General features: G+C 34.4%; 1 protein-coding gene across 1 annotated transcript in view; it reads right to left on the bottom strand.

Annotated features, from left to right (window-relative positions):
- Positions 1-18,148, bottom strand: part of LOC106878420 (probable ATP-dependent RNA helicase DDX49) — a 608,416-nt gene that overhangs the window by 172,255 nt on the left and 418,013 nt on the right. The window contains exon 6 of the mRNA XM_052976052.1: positions 7,484-7,624. Within this exon, the coding sequence (XP_052832012.1) occupies positions 7,484-7,624 (141 nt within the window). The remainder of the gene's footprint in view (positions 1-7,483; positions 7,625-18,148) is intronic.

The following is an 18,148-nucleotide window of genomic DNA, read 5'->3' as shown; positions in this document are numbered from 1 at the left end:
TTCACTGGAAAAGAAGATATAAGTTTGCCAGGTTTTTGTCTCTCTCACCAAGGTCAGCAGCTGTCGGATGCCGACGAACGGAAATAACCCTGAAATCCGGATACGTTCGTGCTGCAGATCGAGGTGAGAGGGATAGCTTCCCTTGGCAAACAGGACACAGTCGTGTGTCGATAAGCCAGCTGGAGGAGATGTCCTCCTGGGGCTAAAAGCAACAGTAACATCCACCCCTAGGGGTCAGCCACACTTAAGTGGCAATATACTACACTTTATCGTGCAGTTACTGTTAATACTTCATTTAGAGAATTAACATATATATATATATATATATATTTATATATTTATATATAAAGTTTTTAAAAAAAGGTGTAGTAAATAAACAAACAAACATATACTAAATACACATGTGGACAAAAAACACAGACGGTCACCAACTCTCCATCAGTTATCGGCCAGAGGGTCAAATGCAATTTCAGCCACAATCGATAATATTGCTTCCACTCTGGAAGCACCAGGAAGAAATTTGCCAGGAATGCGACCAAAATATAACAAAATGAGACAGGCTTGAGATGAGACCGTTAGTGGACAGACAAGGGAAAAAACAATAAACAGAATAAAGGCTTAGGGTCACATGAAAACAACAATTAATAATGATAATAATACATATACAAAAAAGAAAAGCCTTATGGCTGCAAGACAAGACAAAAGTGGGTAACACGAAGGAGAAATGAAAACTGTCCTAAAGGACTATAGACATGGGAGGGGTAGAGCAAGAAGCTCAGAAAATCATGACTGGTGCAGTTGAAGGCAACATGAATAAGAACAGCACCACCTTAGGTCGTCATCGGTCAGGCAATAGTGGGAGGAGGATAACGGAGAGAGAGAGAGAGAGAGAAAGAAAGAAAGGAAATTAACTCACATATATACATACACACATGCATATGTATGTTTGTATATATATATATATATATATACACACACATACAAACATATATATACACACTCACACATTTATATATATATATATATATACATATATATATATATACATATATATATATATATGATATGAGACAGCTTTCCCTTGTATGGAACATGTGACAATATTCTAGCTTTATCTGCTCTTTTAATCAAGGGCTTTTCTTTGATTTGTTTGGTGTCTTACTTTCTACATTGTTTTTGTATAAGTTCTATGCTATTTGTTTGGAATGGTGTTGTTCTGCAAACCATCAACAATGTTTCTATATTGTCATAGTGTGGTTACAGTAAAGCAAAGTGTTGCAGCCATTTTATTGGCTCTACCTAGTATTATAGAGGCAGTAAACATGCCAGCACCCTTTCGTTTTGAAGATCAGAGTAAAATTATTAATTTTGGAACCTTAGTATTGAGAAAAGAAAAATTCACCTAACACAAGAACCTGATACAGAAGATAATATTAAAACAGTCATATATTTAATACACTACATATGTAAATCTGTTCTTCTCCGACAATGGGAAGCTGTCAAACAATGTAAAAGGCATTCTGTTATAAAGACAAAGGTGGAGCAATTATTTTACCAAATTCAGAGGTGACCTACTTAGAGACAAAAATGGGCAGCAATATAAACAATACACAGAGAAAAATACAAAGACAAAAATATAATCTATTCAAATACTTGCCTCCTCAAATATTTATAAAAGATACAAATTATGGCTAACCAAAACAACTGCAAATACAATTTGCTATAATCAAACATAATGCCATATACAACTAACTTTAAACCTGTTTAAAACTCACTACAACCAACATAAGTACACATTTTGTAACATTAAATTAGTATGAGAAGTAGATAGGCACTATATGAGACAAAATAGTGCATCAACAACTAAGCAAGATCTATGGTGTAGTAGATTATTTATTTGAAAACAAAACCACATTAATAAACAGTCAGTATGAATTACAGCATGGTTACAGAAATACACGAAACAAATATTTCACCCCTATAGCATAAACAAACAGATAACCTGCATACTAAAAATTTAGCTCCACCTCATCATTGTCCCCCACAAAACTCATAGAAAATTAATAGCCCACATATGCAGTCTTCATCTCATCTTATTCCCAAATGGATAAAGGCATGGCTTGTATGAAAGTAATCAGAACATGTTTATTGCATTTGAGAGACTGTGAAGCTAGCGGGAATATTGGGAAAATGAAAGATATAGAATGAACATAACTAAAACTTTAATGAAACAAAAACATACATACACTAGTTATGTGTTCCCACAAAGCTAGTAACATTTTCATCTTTACATCTACCTCCCCTGACGTTTACGCATCATATTTGCTATCTACATCAATCTTTATGTCATCATTAATTAAATATTTAAATTAGATCAGCAAAATAATTCGTAATACCCATAACATTTCTTATCTTTTAGGTGTTACAAGTCACCATACAGATAGTAATGTTTTCTTGAAAGGGGGAAACAAAAATGGAATAAAAGGACAAATTCTGCAACTGATGAAAATGTAAGAAGGCAAACATACAAACAATTGATAAGAAAAGTGCCAATGATGATTAACTGATAAGATTTATTATATTATCATTTTCTTTATTTTCTTTCCTACTTTTTTTTTTCTCTTTCAAATTTTTCTTTTCATTTTCTGTCTTTTTTTTTTATTATCTATACAGTCTCTTACAGTTTTCCAATAAGAATCCCCTCCCAATTCCATGAAATGACTGTTCCTTCTTTGTCTTTTTGACACATAAACTTATGCACACATGCTAATATATACATGTATGTATATAAGTGTGTGCATGTTGTGTATATATAAGTGAGTATATATATATATACATACACAATGGGTTTATGTGTATGTATATAATGAGTGTATGTTTATGTGTGTGTGAGTGTGTGTATATATATATATATATATATATATATATATATATATATAAAGAGAGAGATGTTTGTATGTATGTATCAGTGAATGCATACACACAACTCTGTATAAGTGTGGGCATGCGTGTATATTGCAGGCATTATATGTGATTTTCAAATTATCAATAATATTGATAGATTACCTCACTTTCCCTGATAGTTTGAGCACTGACAAATGATGGCTTTATAGACATTTTTAAAACACACTCAGCAAAGATAGAACTATTTGAATAAGTATTCATTGATCTGTATATCACCCCAGAGACTAATTACAATAACCAGCTTGGATACACAGACACACACACACATGCATGCACATACACATGCATGCACATACACATGCATGCACATACACATGCATTGGACGTCATATGAAAGTTAGCAATGTTTGTACAGAAAGGATATGTGTTCAACTTATAAATTAAAATATAATAAAACTGATTTCTTCTAAATGGTAAAAACAAAAGAAGAAAAAATAATAACTCTCTTTCGGAATTTTTCTAATTAAATTCCCAGTATCAATTTCGAGATGGATTAGAACTGTATTTAGTTCAGATTTAATATAACAATATAACCATAGAAAAATAAACTTTTTTAGTTAAATGTTCCTAAGATATTTAGTATTCTTTTACAGTCGTTTTAATCTTTTAACATCCAGATTACTGTCGAATTTAATGCTTATTTATTCCCATTGCTTTGAACCAATTATGTACTACCTTGCAGCGTTGAGATTTCAATGATGCATCTGTTTATTTTTAGAACGACATTGTAAGGTAAGTATGAGAGGCCAGATCTGGCCTGTTTGAATATAGAGCAGGAAAAATATTTAGACCGGATATGACTGGTTTAAATGCTGAAGGGTTAATCATTGAACAGTAGTCATGCTGGAGTATCAGCTTCAGTGGTACAACTGATTAATTTTGACATCAATCTTTGATTAGTATTTAATTAATTGGTGATCAAAGGCAAAGTTGGGTGTGGGGGTCATAATTAAATACCGAAAGGTATTTTGTTCCAATGCTAAACTGAATCTGCTATCGATTCTTTTCTCTTCTGTTTTGTTTTTGTTAGCACTAATCCCCAAATCAATAGCTAAATCGAAAACTGGATAAAATTTATAAATAAGATGCCAAGATGAGAGTTTTCTTACTTGTTTAGTTAAAATAGTTGATACCTTTAATTCACAAAATTTTCAGAACAAATGTGGAAATGTCAAATCCAAAGAAACAGTTGCTGCTTAACTCCAAATCAGCCTTGATTGAGCAAAACAACACTTAAAGCTGGAAGGATACCAGATTTGGTTTCTTTTTTTAAGAATCATGTATGCATCATCATCATCATTTAGTGTACATTGTCCATGCTGGCAAGGGTTGAACGGCTTGACCAGGGCTGGTAAGCTGAGGAACTGGAGTCTGGTACAGCCCTATTATTACCTCCGCCTTAGTCAAGGCAGAGATATTGTTTTCAGTCACGTTTGCTTGCTTGTCCGTAGACAAGATATCTCAAGAACCACTGGAGGGATTCGGATTAAATTTTCAGGGATGCTTGGCTTCGTGACTGGCACAAACTGATTAGATTTTGGGATCAATCCGGTTCTGGATTATTTTTCTGTCTTTTTTTACTTAAATTTTGAGAGCAGTTGAGTTCATTTTTAGTATTCTTGTTTGTGAGAGCAGTCGAGTCTATTTCAGATATTCTCATTTTAAAAATCATCTCTGGCTAATCGTTGATAGGACGTTGGTGTTGCCTTAGCAGAGAGGCTTGCGCTCTTTGAGTGCTCGTTATTATTGAATTGTTATTAATATTATTATTAAATGTATTTTAACCCTTTTGGAGATGGAGCCTCATTTGGAGTTTTAGTGCCAAGAAGACAAAGCCCTTTTCACAAGCCCTACAGAGGGCATGCACTTATTTTTTTTTTTTTAAATCATAAAAAATAAAGCAATTACTTTACATATATAAAACTATATATATTCTTGTAGGAAATTGAATGAACTAACAAAATAAACCAATCTTCTTTGTTATTTGACTTTTTGGCCGACAGATTGGCTTTGTTGTCTCCTAAAGGTTAAAGAAATAGGTTGTCATTTGAGAGATTTATTGTTTATCTATTACTAGTTTCAGCCATTCGATTGTGGATTTGCTGGGGTATCACCTTGAAGGATTCTAGTTGAACAAATCAACCCCGGTATTTGCTTTTTAAATTAGGTATTTACTCTATTAGTCACTTTTGCTGAACCACTAGGTCACAAGGGCATAAACTAAACCAACACTGGTGGCAGTAGGGGACAAACACACATACGAGGGGGTGTTGAAAAGTTTTTGGCTTTGGGTAAAAGAAAATACAGGAGAACCAGTTAATTAGGATTTTATTCAACATATTCCCCTCTTAGGTTCACACACTCATTGCAGCAGTTCTTCAGTTTTTCTAAGACATGTAAAAGAACTCCGAAGGTTGGGTCACCAACCAGGTCTTTTGCCATAACCTTACAACTAGGAACTTTTCAGCAGCTCCTCATATACACATATATAGTGGGCTTCCACGCATTTTGACTACCACCAAGTTCACTCATAAAGCATTGATTGGCCTGAGGTTATGATGAAAAACACTTGCCCAAAGTGCTGTGCAGTGGAACTGAACATGAAACCACATGGTTTCAAAAAGTGCTTTTTAACCATGCCTGCACCTATTTCTAACAAATTGGGTGACTGCATAAACATTCTTTTACTGGTTCAGAAGTGGAGCAGTTACTAGCAAAATAATATATGCTAACTATAATTAGTAAAATAAACTGTTTTTAACAAAGGGTGTTAATAAGGGTTACATCTACATGACTCCAAAGCTAAAAACAGCAACAAGATTATTCAAACTGCTAGAAGTAGCATCTAACCCTCCCTCTCAAATCATATCCTACAGTCTCATGATAGAAACGTTATATTAGATGGTGTAATCAAAGATACACCAAAAGGCGGTGTCTGTAAAAAAGGCAGAATGGTCATGACTAGAATATTTTCGCCCCGAGTTCCCTGGATTATGGCTAAGACAGCGTTAAACAGTAATAGCAAGCACAACTACCGTCATCACAGCAATCAAGGCTTAAATAGAAATAGTTTATAAAACATATGCCAACAAATCTAAGAACAGCAATCTATACAGTAAACTAAAGATTCTGAAGAGTAAAGCAACATCTACAGTAAGCAAACATCGAAACCTAACAGGAAAACAAAATGCTTGATAAATTATAATTAATAACACACAACAGGAAGCAGCAGTATTGGAAATCTTTAGATTTACAAAGTAACATCACAACGTAGGCATTGCAAATCTATTTATTACATGAGCAATATAAGGTAATTCATGTTATCCTAGACAGTATAAATTCACTAATGTCAACTGTATTAAATATATCTACTAAACAAATGTAAATAAAATCTGCGATCAGAATATATGCCCCATTTTTATATGAGATTAAGTTATGCAATAATAATGAGAGAAACCATTGCGGTGGTCGTTATGCAATGATATTAGTAAACAGAAATAAAGCACAAGGTAAATCTATATAATAAATAACAAAAATGTATAATTTAGTAGTAAATACATAAAGGAACAAGGCAATTGCAACTGAAGGTGGTCAATCCTTTCTTTTGAGAAAATTAAAACCTTTCCAACATTGTATCAGGTGTTGACTCAATAGATTGTATGGCAACATCTAAATACTATACTAAAAGATTGCATTGGGAATTGAAAGCACGGACCGGAATAACTTTACATAATGGTTTAGGTAATGAGATAGATTTGGCAGAGCTAATAATTTCATTTCAAATAATATGAGAGAGAGAGAGAGAGAGAGAGAGAGAGAGAGAGAGAGAGAGAGAGAGAGAGAGAGAGGGGACAGAGAGAAGGAGAGAGAGAGAGATAGAAAGAGACAGAGAGAGAGAGAGAGATAGAAGGAGAGAGAGTTGAAATAGTGTTTTACATTATTATAGGTTTCTTTTCTTTGTTTGATTCTACTAATTACCAAGTGTACTGCATCAGTCAGCCCTGTATATAATATGCCAGAAAAGATAGGATGGTCATAGCTACAACATCAGTCAGGACCATCCTATCAATATGATTTTGTTTCAGAAAACCATAGCAGCTGTCAGCAAATGTTGTTAGTAAGTGTGTTTAGTTTAGAAATTATTTGCAGTGAAGAAAATTCATATAATATAGAATTCCCACTTAAATGTGGACGCTCTATTAGAACAAGTATCTATGAGATACCATGGTGTCTATTAGATACCAAGTATCAATTAGATAGCATGGTATCTATTAGATATCATGAGAAAAACTCTCATATAGGCTTTAGTTGCAAAATACACACTTGTTTGTATCACTAGCACCAAGATCACCAGATCACATGATTTTGAGCTTTCTTGGTCAACCGCTAGAGATACCAGCAACTCACCTTTCTGCCAGTGACATATAGAAAATCAGTGCTAGAGCAGGCAGTGGTGTCGTAATTAGCCAGCGAGCAACTATTGAAAACACTTCATGGATTGATCTTGTAAAATACTTACTTGCATGTATTGGTAAATATCATAACAGAACTGGTGGGATGATCTTCTGTGTATTGATCAACAATGTGGACCATGTATGCATCTTTCATGTCAGCTGGTGTCAGTACATATGTTTGTTTCAATTGTTCGACAGTTGCCACACTGAAATCAAAGGAAAGACAGCAATTAAAGCTTCATCATCATCATCATCATCATAATCATCGTTGTTATTGAATATCTATTTTCCATGCTGGCATTAGTTCAATGGTTCAACAAGAATTGGCAAGCCAGAGCACTGCCAGTTTCCAATGACTGCTTCAGCATGGAAACCATGCCAAAGTAGACATTGGAGTGTGCCTCTTAACAACAAACGCTTTATAGAGTGAACTGGGTGCTTTTTACATGGCACCAACACCAATGAGGTCACCAAATAACTTACAAGATAAAACTTCCTCAACTAATTGAGAAATGTGGCTTTATACCAAGTGAAGAGAGTTTTACAATATGACAGAAGGACAGGAACTGGTGTTTTGCTGTGGGAGAGATACATCTTTGTTCCAGTTGGGAAAGAGAGAAGCTGGTGTTGAAGATGTGTCAAAGCATACCATCAAATTTATAGGAAGATGACTACAAGAGAAGCAGTAAAGTGAATTAGACTGGGTGACCACCGGCTTTGAAACAGTTTATGCAAGTTTCCAGTGCAATACCAAATATACATTTATATTCTTGCAATGTGTAAGGTAATTAATTTTATGTTGTAAGGGAGAAACAGACAACAGCATCCTTGCATATTATTCTCCTTGCCAAAGAAACTCCTTTCTGCCAAGAAATACAATTGTTTTACACTAATTCATTTATAAAATGGATCAACATGATATATCCATTGTAGAACCATCATGGAACATTACCTTCTTTTTTTTCCTTGACAAAGGACCAAAGTTCATTGTATTAAACTGTTCTCTGATTTTCTCATACCAGTGCAAAATTAAATACACTACATTGCTATTTGTTTGTTTTCTATTCTAAGTATGGTTTTGTAGTTGAAAAGGTCGTTTTGCAACCAGCATATGGTTTTTGGATTCAGTCCCACTGGGCAGCACCTTCAACAGATATCTTCTACAGTAGCCTCTTACCGATTAATGTCTATGAGGCATACACAGACAGACAGACACACACACGTTTATGTGTTTGTCCCCCACCATTACTCGACAACTAATGTTAGTCTGTTTACAACCCCAAAGAGATCAATAGAAGAAGTACCAGGCGTAAAAAAGTAAGTACCAGGATTGATTTGTTCAACTAAACTCTTTAAGGCAATGCCCCAGAAAAGCTTCAGCCCAATGGCTCCAACAAGTAAACAATAAAAGATAGCAGATTGCATGATATTTCCATTCCAGGATCTCCATATTCTCATAAATTTTCCATCTCATCACATCTAATGTTTTGTTCTGAAAAAATTGAAATGTTTGTCAAAATGGATAGGTTGTTTTCCTCATTGGCTCTGATTACAGGGTCTTTGCATTGATCTCTTTATGAATCTAAATCAGTGGTTCTCAACTGGGGTCCATATAAGATTTTAGGGGTCGATGCAACAAAATACTAAATTGGGGATCCACAGAAGCATTTTAATGGTTCCTGAAAATATTTTGCTTTAGATGTCTATATTGGTATGCATTGCAAGAAACAGCTTGGTTTCTTTCTCTAACATTTTACATACTTCAACCTACACAAGCGAATGTGTGAAAAATAAAATGGGAATTTTGAAAGAAGTTTCTATAAAATTAGTTTTTAAACATCAAATGGCGATGGGGATACACCAGAATAAAATAGTAATCAAAGGGGTCCATAGATAAAAAAAAATGGCTGAGAAACCCTGATCTAAATAAACATATCCCATCACAAATACAAGTGTTATATATAGTTACGATTGTTATATAACAAATGGTGTGTATATATATGCAACATATTTTCTATTTTGACTTGAAAGTAAGTTATTCAGTCCTGAAAGATTAAGTCAATGAGAGAACCGTTACATATATGTTCAACTTTCTAGAAAGAATATCCAAAGCTATCTCAAATTACAACATACTGTCCCACATAAGAACAGGAGATACTGCAGTCCCTCCACTACACACACACGCACACTGAAAAAGACGAGGATGGTCACAATCGGAATGCCCTTGATTATAAACAGCAAGAACAAATGCAAGTCAGCAAAAAAGCCTAAGCTCAGAATGTTGGAAACACCAGTCAAACTTTCTCATCTCCCACTCCACAGTCTTACAAAAGGAAGGATGTACTAAATGCTGCAGTCCTAGAATATACTGATACTGAATAAACAAGACAGTCAAGACTGTAATGCCTTTGACCATAGTCTCTAGCATGAAGGTTAACCAAGGGTTAACCCATTAGCTTTTAGACTGGCCACATCTGACCCAATTATTCTATCTATTTTATGTCCTAACTGGTTAGATCTGACCCCTCAGACCTACCTTACTATGCCATTCTACAAACAATCACATCACTGAAATCTCAAAACTACAATAAAATGGATGATTAACCTAAAACAATGCAAATAAATAAGCATTGTATTTGACAGAGTAATCTGAATACGAAAGGGTTAAACAGCAATAACATGTGAAAATATTCCATAAGTCAGAGATGAAGAAGTCTATTGTTTGTTATCTTTTTATGCCAACAGCAAACACTAACGCTGACATTAATTTCTTGTTTAGTTATTTAGTCTTTGTAGTTTGTATAATTAGCATCAAGGAATTGACTCTGCATAGTTATTATAGAACTTATGTTTCTGACTGCAGCCAAGAGCTTTTCTGCTATTATTGACTTCCATACTGGCTCTCTTTACCTCTGTTCAGTCTTGTAGATCACTGATCAAGTCGAAACGTTTTTCTCCATTTGTTTCAATGTTAATATATTTTTTATCAAAGTCTTTCTTCTTAAGTACAACATATCATATTGTTTCCTTATATAGAGAAAAGCAAACACAATTATTTCCTTTAATATGTTTAACAGTTTCCTTTGTTCTCTTTTGACTCAACTACATCTACTTTATAATAGTTGTCTATTTGTATCACGCTTCATCTTCCTAGTATCATATTGTAAGTAGATAGTATCTATTATCTTTCCCAGACATTCTTTCAGTTATTACACTGCTCAGTATTTATTCACAGTAAGAAAAGAAAATTAAAAAATTAAAAATCTTATGTCTCTGAAAACTTACACTCCTAAAAATTATAAAAATGTGAAACCGGTTAAATGCATTACTGTAAATATAAAACTTCTCATATACTCTCAGTGCAATTTCAATTTCTGTACTACTACTTGTAAATATATATATATATATATATATATATATATATATATATATATATATATATATATATATATATATACATATGTGTGTGTGTGTGTGCCGGTGGTATGTAAAAAGCACCCACTACACTCTCGGAGTGGTTGGCGTTAGGAAGGGCATCCAGCTGTAGAAACTCTGCAAGATCAGACTGGAGTCTGGTGTAGCCATCTGGTTCGCCAGTCCCCAGTCAAATCGTCCAACCCATGCTAGCATGGAAAGCGGACGTTAAATGATGATGATGATGATGATATATATTTTCCTCCTAGACAGCATTGCATGAACACATTGGGTTTCAAATCATGTTATTAGATTGTAGGATACACGCACTTCTGTCTTCTTTCTTATCGTCAGCTACAAACACCAAATCTGCTCTTCACAGCTTGAGTAGTACAATTTGTGCTTAATAGTCTTGAGAGAGAATTCTCCTCTTAGACAACGTTTGAAACACATAAAAACTAGAAGTAGTTGATAGCTTCCATTACCTAGGTGACAAAGTCAGTAGCAGAGGTGGATGCTCTGAGAGCATAGCTGCTACAACAAGAATAGCCTGGGCAAAGTTCAGGGAGCTCCTACTTCTGCTGTCGTACAGAGTGAAAAGTAGACTGCATGATGCCACTCCTGCACCTTTTGGTTTTTTTTTTTTCATTACCTAGCATGACTTTCAATAGTATCAAGTTTTCTCTTTGCATTTACTTTCATACATTTTCCCAACCTCAGTTCAATATAATTTTATCAAGTAAAACTGTGTACTGCCTGCAGAAATGTTTCTAGTTGTTTCCATTTGAAGTAGTTTATATAGAAAAGGAATGGAGTAAGGGAGATCGCTTACACTGCTACACGGCAGTGAAACATGGGCTGTGACTGCTGAGGACATATGTAGGCTTAAAAGAAATGAAGCTAGTATGCTCCGCTGGATGTGTAACGTCAGTGTGCATACACGACAGAGTGTAAATGCCCTGAGAGAAAAGTTGGACAAAAGAAGCATCAGTTGTGTTCAAGAGAGATGACTGCGCTGGTATAGTCATGTGATGCATATGGATGAGGACAGCTATGTGAAGACATGTCACACTCTAACAGTGGAGAGAAACCATGGAAGAGGTAGACCCAGGAAAACATGGGATGAGGTGGTGAAGCATGACCTTTGAATGATGGGCCTCAGAGAGGCAATGACAGGCAACCAAAATGTTTGGAGATATGCCATGCTTGAGAAGATCCGGCAAGCCAAGTGAGATCGTAATTGTGGCCAATGCCAGTGTCGCGTAGCTGGCCCGTTTAAAAGCATCCTTCAATTGTTGGGCACTATGCTGTGCTTGTGAAGACCTGTTGAACCGAGTGAAATCATAGCTGTGGCTGATGCCAGTGCTGGCTGACTGGCACCCATGCCAGAGGTACATCAAAATCACTATTTGAGTGGCGCCAATGCTAGTGCCACCTGACTGCCTCCCATGCTGGTGGCATGTAAAAAGTACTATTCGAGCATGGCCAATGCCAATGCTGCTTGACTGGCACCTAAAACCACCCACTACACTCTTGGAGTGGCACATAAAACCACCCACTACACTCTTGGCATTAGGAAGGGTATCCAGCTGTAGAAACCTTGCCAAATCAGATCGGAGCCTGGTGCAGCCACCCGCCTTGCCAGTTCGCAGTGAAACTGTCCAACCCATGCCAGCATTGTTGCTATTATCATTATTACTATTATTACTACTATTAAGGCAGTGAGCAAATAAAATCATTAGCATGCCAGGCTAAATGCTTAGCAACATTTCGTTCGTCTTTACATTCTGAGTTCAAATTCTGCAGAGCTCAACTTTGCCTTTCATCCTTAAGTACTAGTGAAACAGTGGGGCCAATGTAATCAACTAGTCTCCTCCCACAAAATTTCAGGCCTTGCACCTCTAGTACTGGGATTATTACTATTATTATTGCTGCTGTTGTTGTTGTTTTTGTTGTCGTTGTTGTACAAAATTTCAAGCCTTGTGCCTATGGTAAAAAGGTTTATTATTATTATTATTATTATTATTATTACTACTACTGAAGAGGTGAGCTGGCAGATTTGTTGGCAAGCTGGAAAACATGCTTAGCGGCATTTTGTCCGTGTTTACATTCTGAGTTCAAATTCTGCCGAGGTCAACTTTACTTTTTATCCTTTCGGGGGTCAATGAATTAATAGTAGCTGAGCACTGGAGTCAATATAATTAAATTTCAAGTTTTCTACCTATAGTATAAAGGACTGCTGTTTTTGATGTTGTTTTTCTTCTTCTCGAGATTATTATTATTATTATTATTATTATTATCATTATTAAGGCGAAGAGCTGGCAGAATCAGTAGCATGCTGAGTAAAATGCTTAGTGACATTACATCCATCTTTATGTTCTGAGTTCCAATGCCACCATGATCAATTTAATCCCCTCCCGCCAAAATTCAGGCCTTGTGCCTATAGTAGAAAAGGTTATTATTATTATTATTATTATTACTATTACTATTATTATTATTAACAGTATCCAGGTTCAGAATGCATTGTTATTTAGTTATTCAGGCAAGAACATCATTCAAGAAACCTTTGTTACTTAGAATCCAAAAGGATTTATCTGTCCAAATCTCAAGAGTACAGACAAGTAATAAAATGTAACTTTAGAGAGGTAGAATTCAGTGCAATTCCATGAATTCTAAGGAACACAAGAACACAAGGATTGCCCACCAATTGTTATTGATTTAACATTCGTATTCAATTCAACGAACAGGATTCAAATTTAGAAATGTCCATCAATGACATGTTTGTAAATTATGCAGCAGCCCTCTATTTCCTACCCTACCAAACATGTCCATAGTAAAACTAATCCCAGTCAGGTTAGAAGCAAGATTTTAAAGACAAAAGTCTAAAGAAACTCGTAACAATATCTGTGCTTCTGTCATATTTCTATTGCTCTCTCTTATTCTCTATCTTTCCTCCTCTTTCTCAAAGTTTACAGAATACAATTATTAATAACATGTTTTTTTAAAAAACTCAAGAGCATTATGCTGCAGATTTATAGCTCCCAGACCTAAATCTTGCGCATGACAATAAGCTTTCTTACACTCCCTAGTTTGTAAATTATTCTACTTCTTTCTTCACAATGAGCCGTTAGCATTAGCAATTATTGTAAACAACAATGTGTCAAATGCAAGTGTCTAAATTTGCATACAGAAACATTTATAAAGCTTTTTAAAAGGAAAAAATACATAAAAGAGGGAAAATGGATGTTGGTTGATTTATTGTGTATAATAATAAATTTATATATTTCTCTTGAGCAGAAGATAATAACAAAATAGTTCTTTTGGTAACATCTAAATGCCTACAAAGTCAACATTTAAATGAGTTTCCTTGAAAGAAATTTAATAAGATGTTAACAGAGCTAAATGAATATTTTCGTAAATGATGTTTTTTCAGTCCCTGCCTCTCTGTATGTTTTCTTGTTCATACAATAAAGGATCCAATCTTTCACCTTTAAAACAAGACATCCTATTATTACATTGACAATAGAAAACCTGAAAATACAAAGTTATGGAAGCTGAATGTCAAAGGGGCTAAACTGAAGACCTATATGATAAAGAGTTCAAACTCCATCTTCAGCCATGTGTATCAATAAAAAATTAAAAAATTAAAAACACACCCTATAACTAATTTCAGTGCACTTATTCATATATATAATTGTGTATTTGTCCAACCATACATAAAAATAACTCTATGGAGTTAGAACTCTATTTAGAATGTGCCAGCCTGTGGAGACTGGTTTTAAAAGTGACTGTTTCAGCCCAATTTATAACTTCAATTTCTTTCAGATATTATAGATTACATTCTTTTATATAACAAAGAAAGAATTTCCTTTTCCAATCGAAGCTAGTAAATCTATTCCAAGTGTAACCTAATTTATAAAATATTCATTATAAATTGTCAAAACAATTCCAATTATTCACTCATTTGGAATTTTGTTGCATCATCATCATCATCATTGTCGTTTAATGTTCGCTTTCCATGCTGGCATGGGTTGGATGGTTTGACTGAGGACTGGCAAGCCAGGAGGCTGCACTGGGCTTCAAACTGATTTGGCAAGGTTTCTACAACTGGATGCCCTTCCTAATGCCAACCACTCCGAAAGTGTAGTGAGTGCTAAATTCAAATATTTGGAATTTATGGCAGAAAATATATTAAAAACACTTCCTGACTTTCATATGACATAATAGATGTAATAATGATGATGAGGACAATGATGGCTGCTGCTGCCGTTGTTTTGACGTTTACTTTTCCATGCTCACATGGGTTAGATGGCATTCATTGCGGCAAAATGCAAGCAATGCTAAATATCAGGAATGACAATAACAGTTGAAACAGGACAAACCACGTAAGCAAATAGAAAAAGAATTTAAAGTTAACATTAAAACACCGGAAAGGAATAAACACCTTCGCAATAATATATAAAACCATATTAAACAGAAAATTACTTAGAAATGGAATGCCTATTGCACTAAGTTATAAACAAAATTCTATGATACTCAATGTCACATATTACAAATCAGAGTTTTACAAACAAAAATACAGAGTCTTCTCTATAAATTGACCATATCAAGTGTATTCATACAAAATGCTTATTTCTTAAAAATTTACTTTGGTGATGGGCCAAGTACATCCTTTTGTTTAACATTACCATCAAGGCTCCTTTAGTAGAATCTGCTCTGTTGCAAGTTTTGAGACTCATGGTTCCCCCATTTCTATATATTTCCTGTAGAATGAAGGATCTGGTGATACTTAAGCTGCATACTGACCACATCTGTTTCATTAGTCTATGAGGGACTCAAATGTTTCGGAATAGTCCCTTGGTACGAACATGCCTGAGACTGCTTTTGGGGCAATAATACAAACTTCCTCTTTAAAGAAACCTACATCAAAACTTTACATAATAATTTTTGTTTCAAATACCATTTTAATAATGACAAAGTTATTTTATTAAAGTCCTCCTTACTTTCAAAATTATATGAAACAAAGGTAGTGGATCTCAACAGAAATATGGTAATACAAGGATTAAAACAGCAAACCAAAACAAACAAACAAAAAAACTCTAAAAGGAGGAAGGAGAGATGGTAGTCATAAGCTTAACTGTAGTTCTCTCAGACTGGTGAGGTTGACAGTGATATTGTTTAATCTAGTCTTGCATTGGTTCATGATTCTAGAGAAGCACATGATCATGAATGGTGTTCCAGTTCTGGAGATACAAACGGACTGGATAATTTGATACATGAAGAGGGGAATTGAGGTAATACATGGCAGAGATGACAAGAAGATGAAAAGTTGGTGTCTTGGGTGATACACAACCTGCTATTTTCCAGAGATAAGAAGCATTTTGTTAACTGAGTGGCTGAGTGGTTGTCATGTGCTAATGAAGGAACATTTTCTTGGTCACATCCAAAACAAGGAAGCATCTTTTTTAATGTAGGATGCCTCGTTGCTTTGCTTTGGATGTGGTTTAGAATGTTTGCACCTGTATAAATTACATCAGCCCAAATATGCAGATGATACACCTAAAGGATATTGAAACGACACTGATAGTGTTGAGTAATTAAAATCAGTGCTTTAGAGATTGAGAGGATAAGATATGGAGATCGACAAGATGAATATCAAACCAACAAGGAAACCTCATCATGTTGGATCAACCTATTAAAAATAACAATCAATATTTTGACACACCATGTTGTATGAAGTGAAAAAAAAAAAAAAAAACGTGCGATAGGCTACAATATTTTCGACTACAGATCTGCTTCATTAGGGCTGACATGAGGCCAAGCAACAAGCCAATATGCCAAGAGTGAAATCAATTAATCATGTCTCTCTTTATAATATTCACTTTGGCAGTGGTATCAAGTCAAAATTAATCTTTACCATTAACAACAACAGCAAAAATAATAATAGTAATAATAATAATATTATCATCATCACCATTGTATTTGTAAATATTGCTTTAATCTACGGAGGTTAGCTAAAATATCCATATCATTACCATATCACTGCTCTCTCCTCTTCATTCCCACATACTATGACTGATATTAGACATGCTTTAGAATATGTGATGTTGCTTGCTATATCTCTGTTTTGCTTCGCTGACACTGAGGTCTTCAAATAAATTTAACTAAACTGAAATCAATGATGACAATGATGACGGTGATAAATCTAAGAGAGGTAATGAAGATGATAGAGATGACGATGATGATGACAATATTTCTTTTTTTTCTTAATAAAAATATTTAAAAAAAGCAGGTTCAATCCCTGTTGATAATTGAAATTAAATTTTACTCACATCAATTTTATAGCTGGCTAATAAAGATTAAAACAGAAAATATAAAGATGTTGATGATGAATACAACCAGCTGAGTCTACTTATATATCTGACCCAAAACTAAAAGGCAGCAATTATTAAAAGGAAGAACCTATTTAAGAATTTACCAAAAAAATAATAAATAAATAAAACCAGGTCACACACACTGTCCTACAAAATACAAGATCACATAAAAATTATATTATCAATTCTGTTATATCTACTTTAAATAATATGGTCTGTTTCTGAGCACTTGAATAAAATGCATAAACCCAATTAGAAAATTGCAGTAAAACTGCTTTCTCTAGTAATAAAAGTTCACTTTTATCTATCATACTTCTTTCTTTCATTTTCTGTTTTTTCAAATATTTTTTTTTGTTTTGTTTTCAGCCAAGTAGACAACGGAGAGAAAACAAACAAAAACAAAAAGAACAAGTCATTTTAGCCAGTCGATGGAATTACCACATAGTATGCATTAACATCCAAGCAGCCTGCCACAGGGGGTAGAACTGCATGAAGTAAGTAACAGCAATTTTTCAATGAAGTTTTAACTTACCTCTTGAACTTAATGGAAACTATCGACATAAACTGACCTTGTGCGAAGAATAGATTTCAAAAGTAATGAATAAGTAGGGCAAAATAAAGTGGGCATTCTTATTGCAACATCACTTAACAATAGCAATAAAACATAAAATGGACAAACAGATCCAAGCTTGCTACCTTCCTGTCTGATGTCTTAGGGCTTAGAGCTTTTCAGTTTTTTTCTCTTTAGTATTTTCTTCTGTTCTTTTGGAGAACAAAACCGTTAGTAAATGGCATGCAATCCAAAAATACAATAAAATTAGAATACAACTTAACTAACTATATTGGTAAATTCAGTTTTATTTTATTTCATGACTTTCACACATTTACATACATATAAAAATGTATGTGTATGTGTGTGTTTGTAGTGGCAAATTATATATA

This window comes from Octopus bimaculoides, chromosome 2 (genome assembly GCF_001194135.2).
Source record: "Octopus bimaculoides isolate UCB-OBI-ISO-001 chromosome 2, ASM119413v2, whole genome shotgun sequence".
Taxonomy (NCBI): Eukaryota; Metazoa; Mollusca; class Cephalopoda; order Octopoda; family Octopodidae; genus Octopus; species Octopus bimaculoides.
This window is presented reverse-complemented; position numbering and strand designations above follow the sequence as displayed.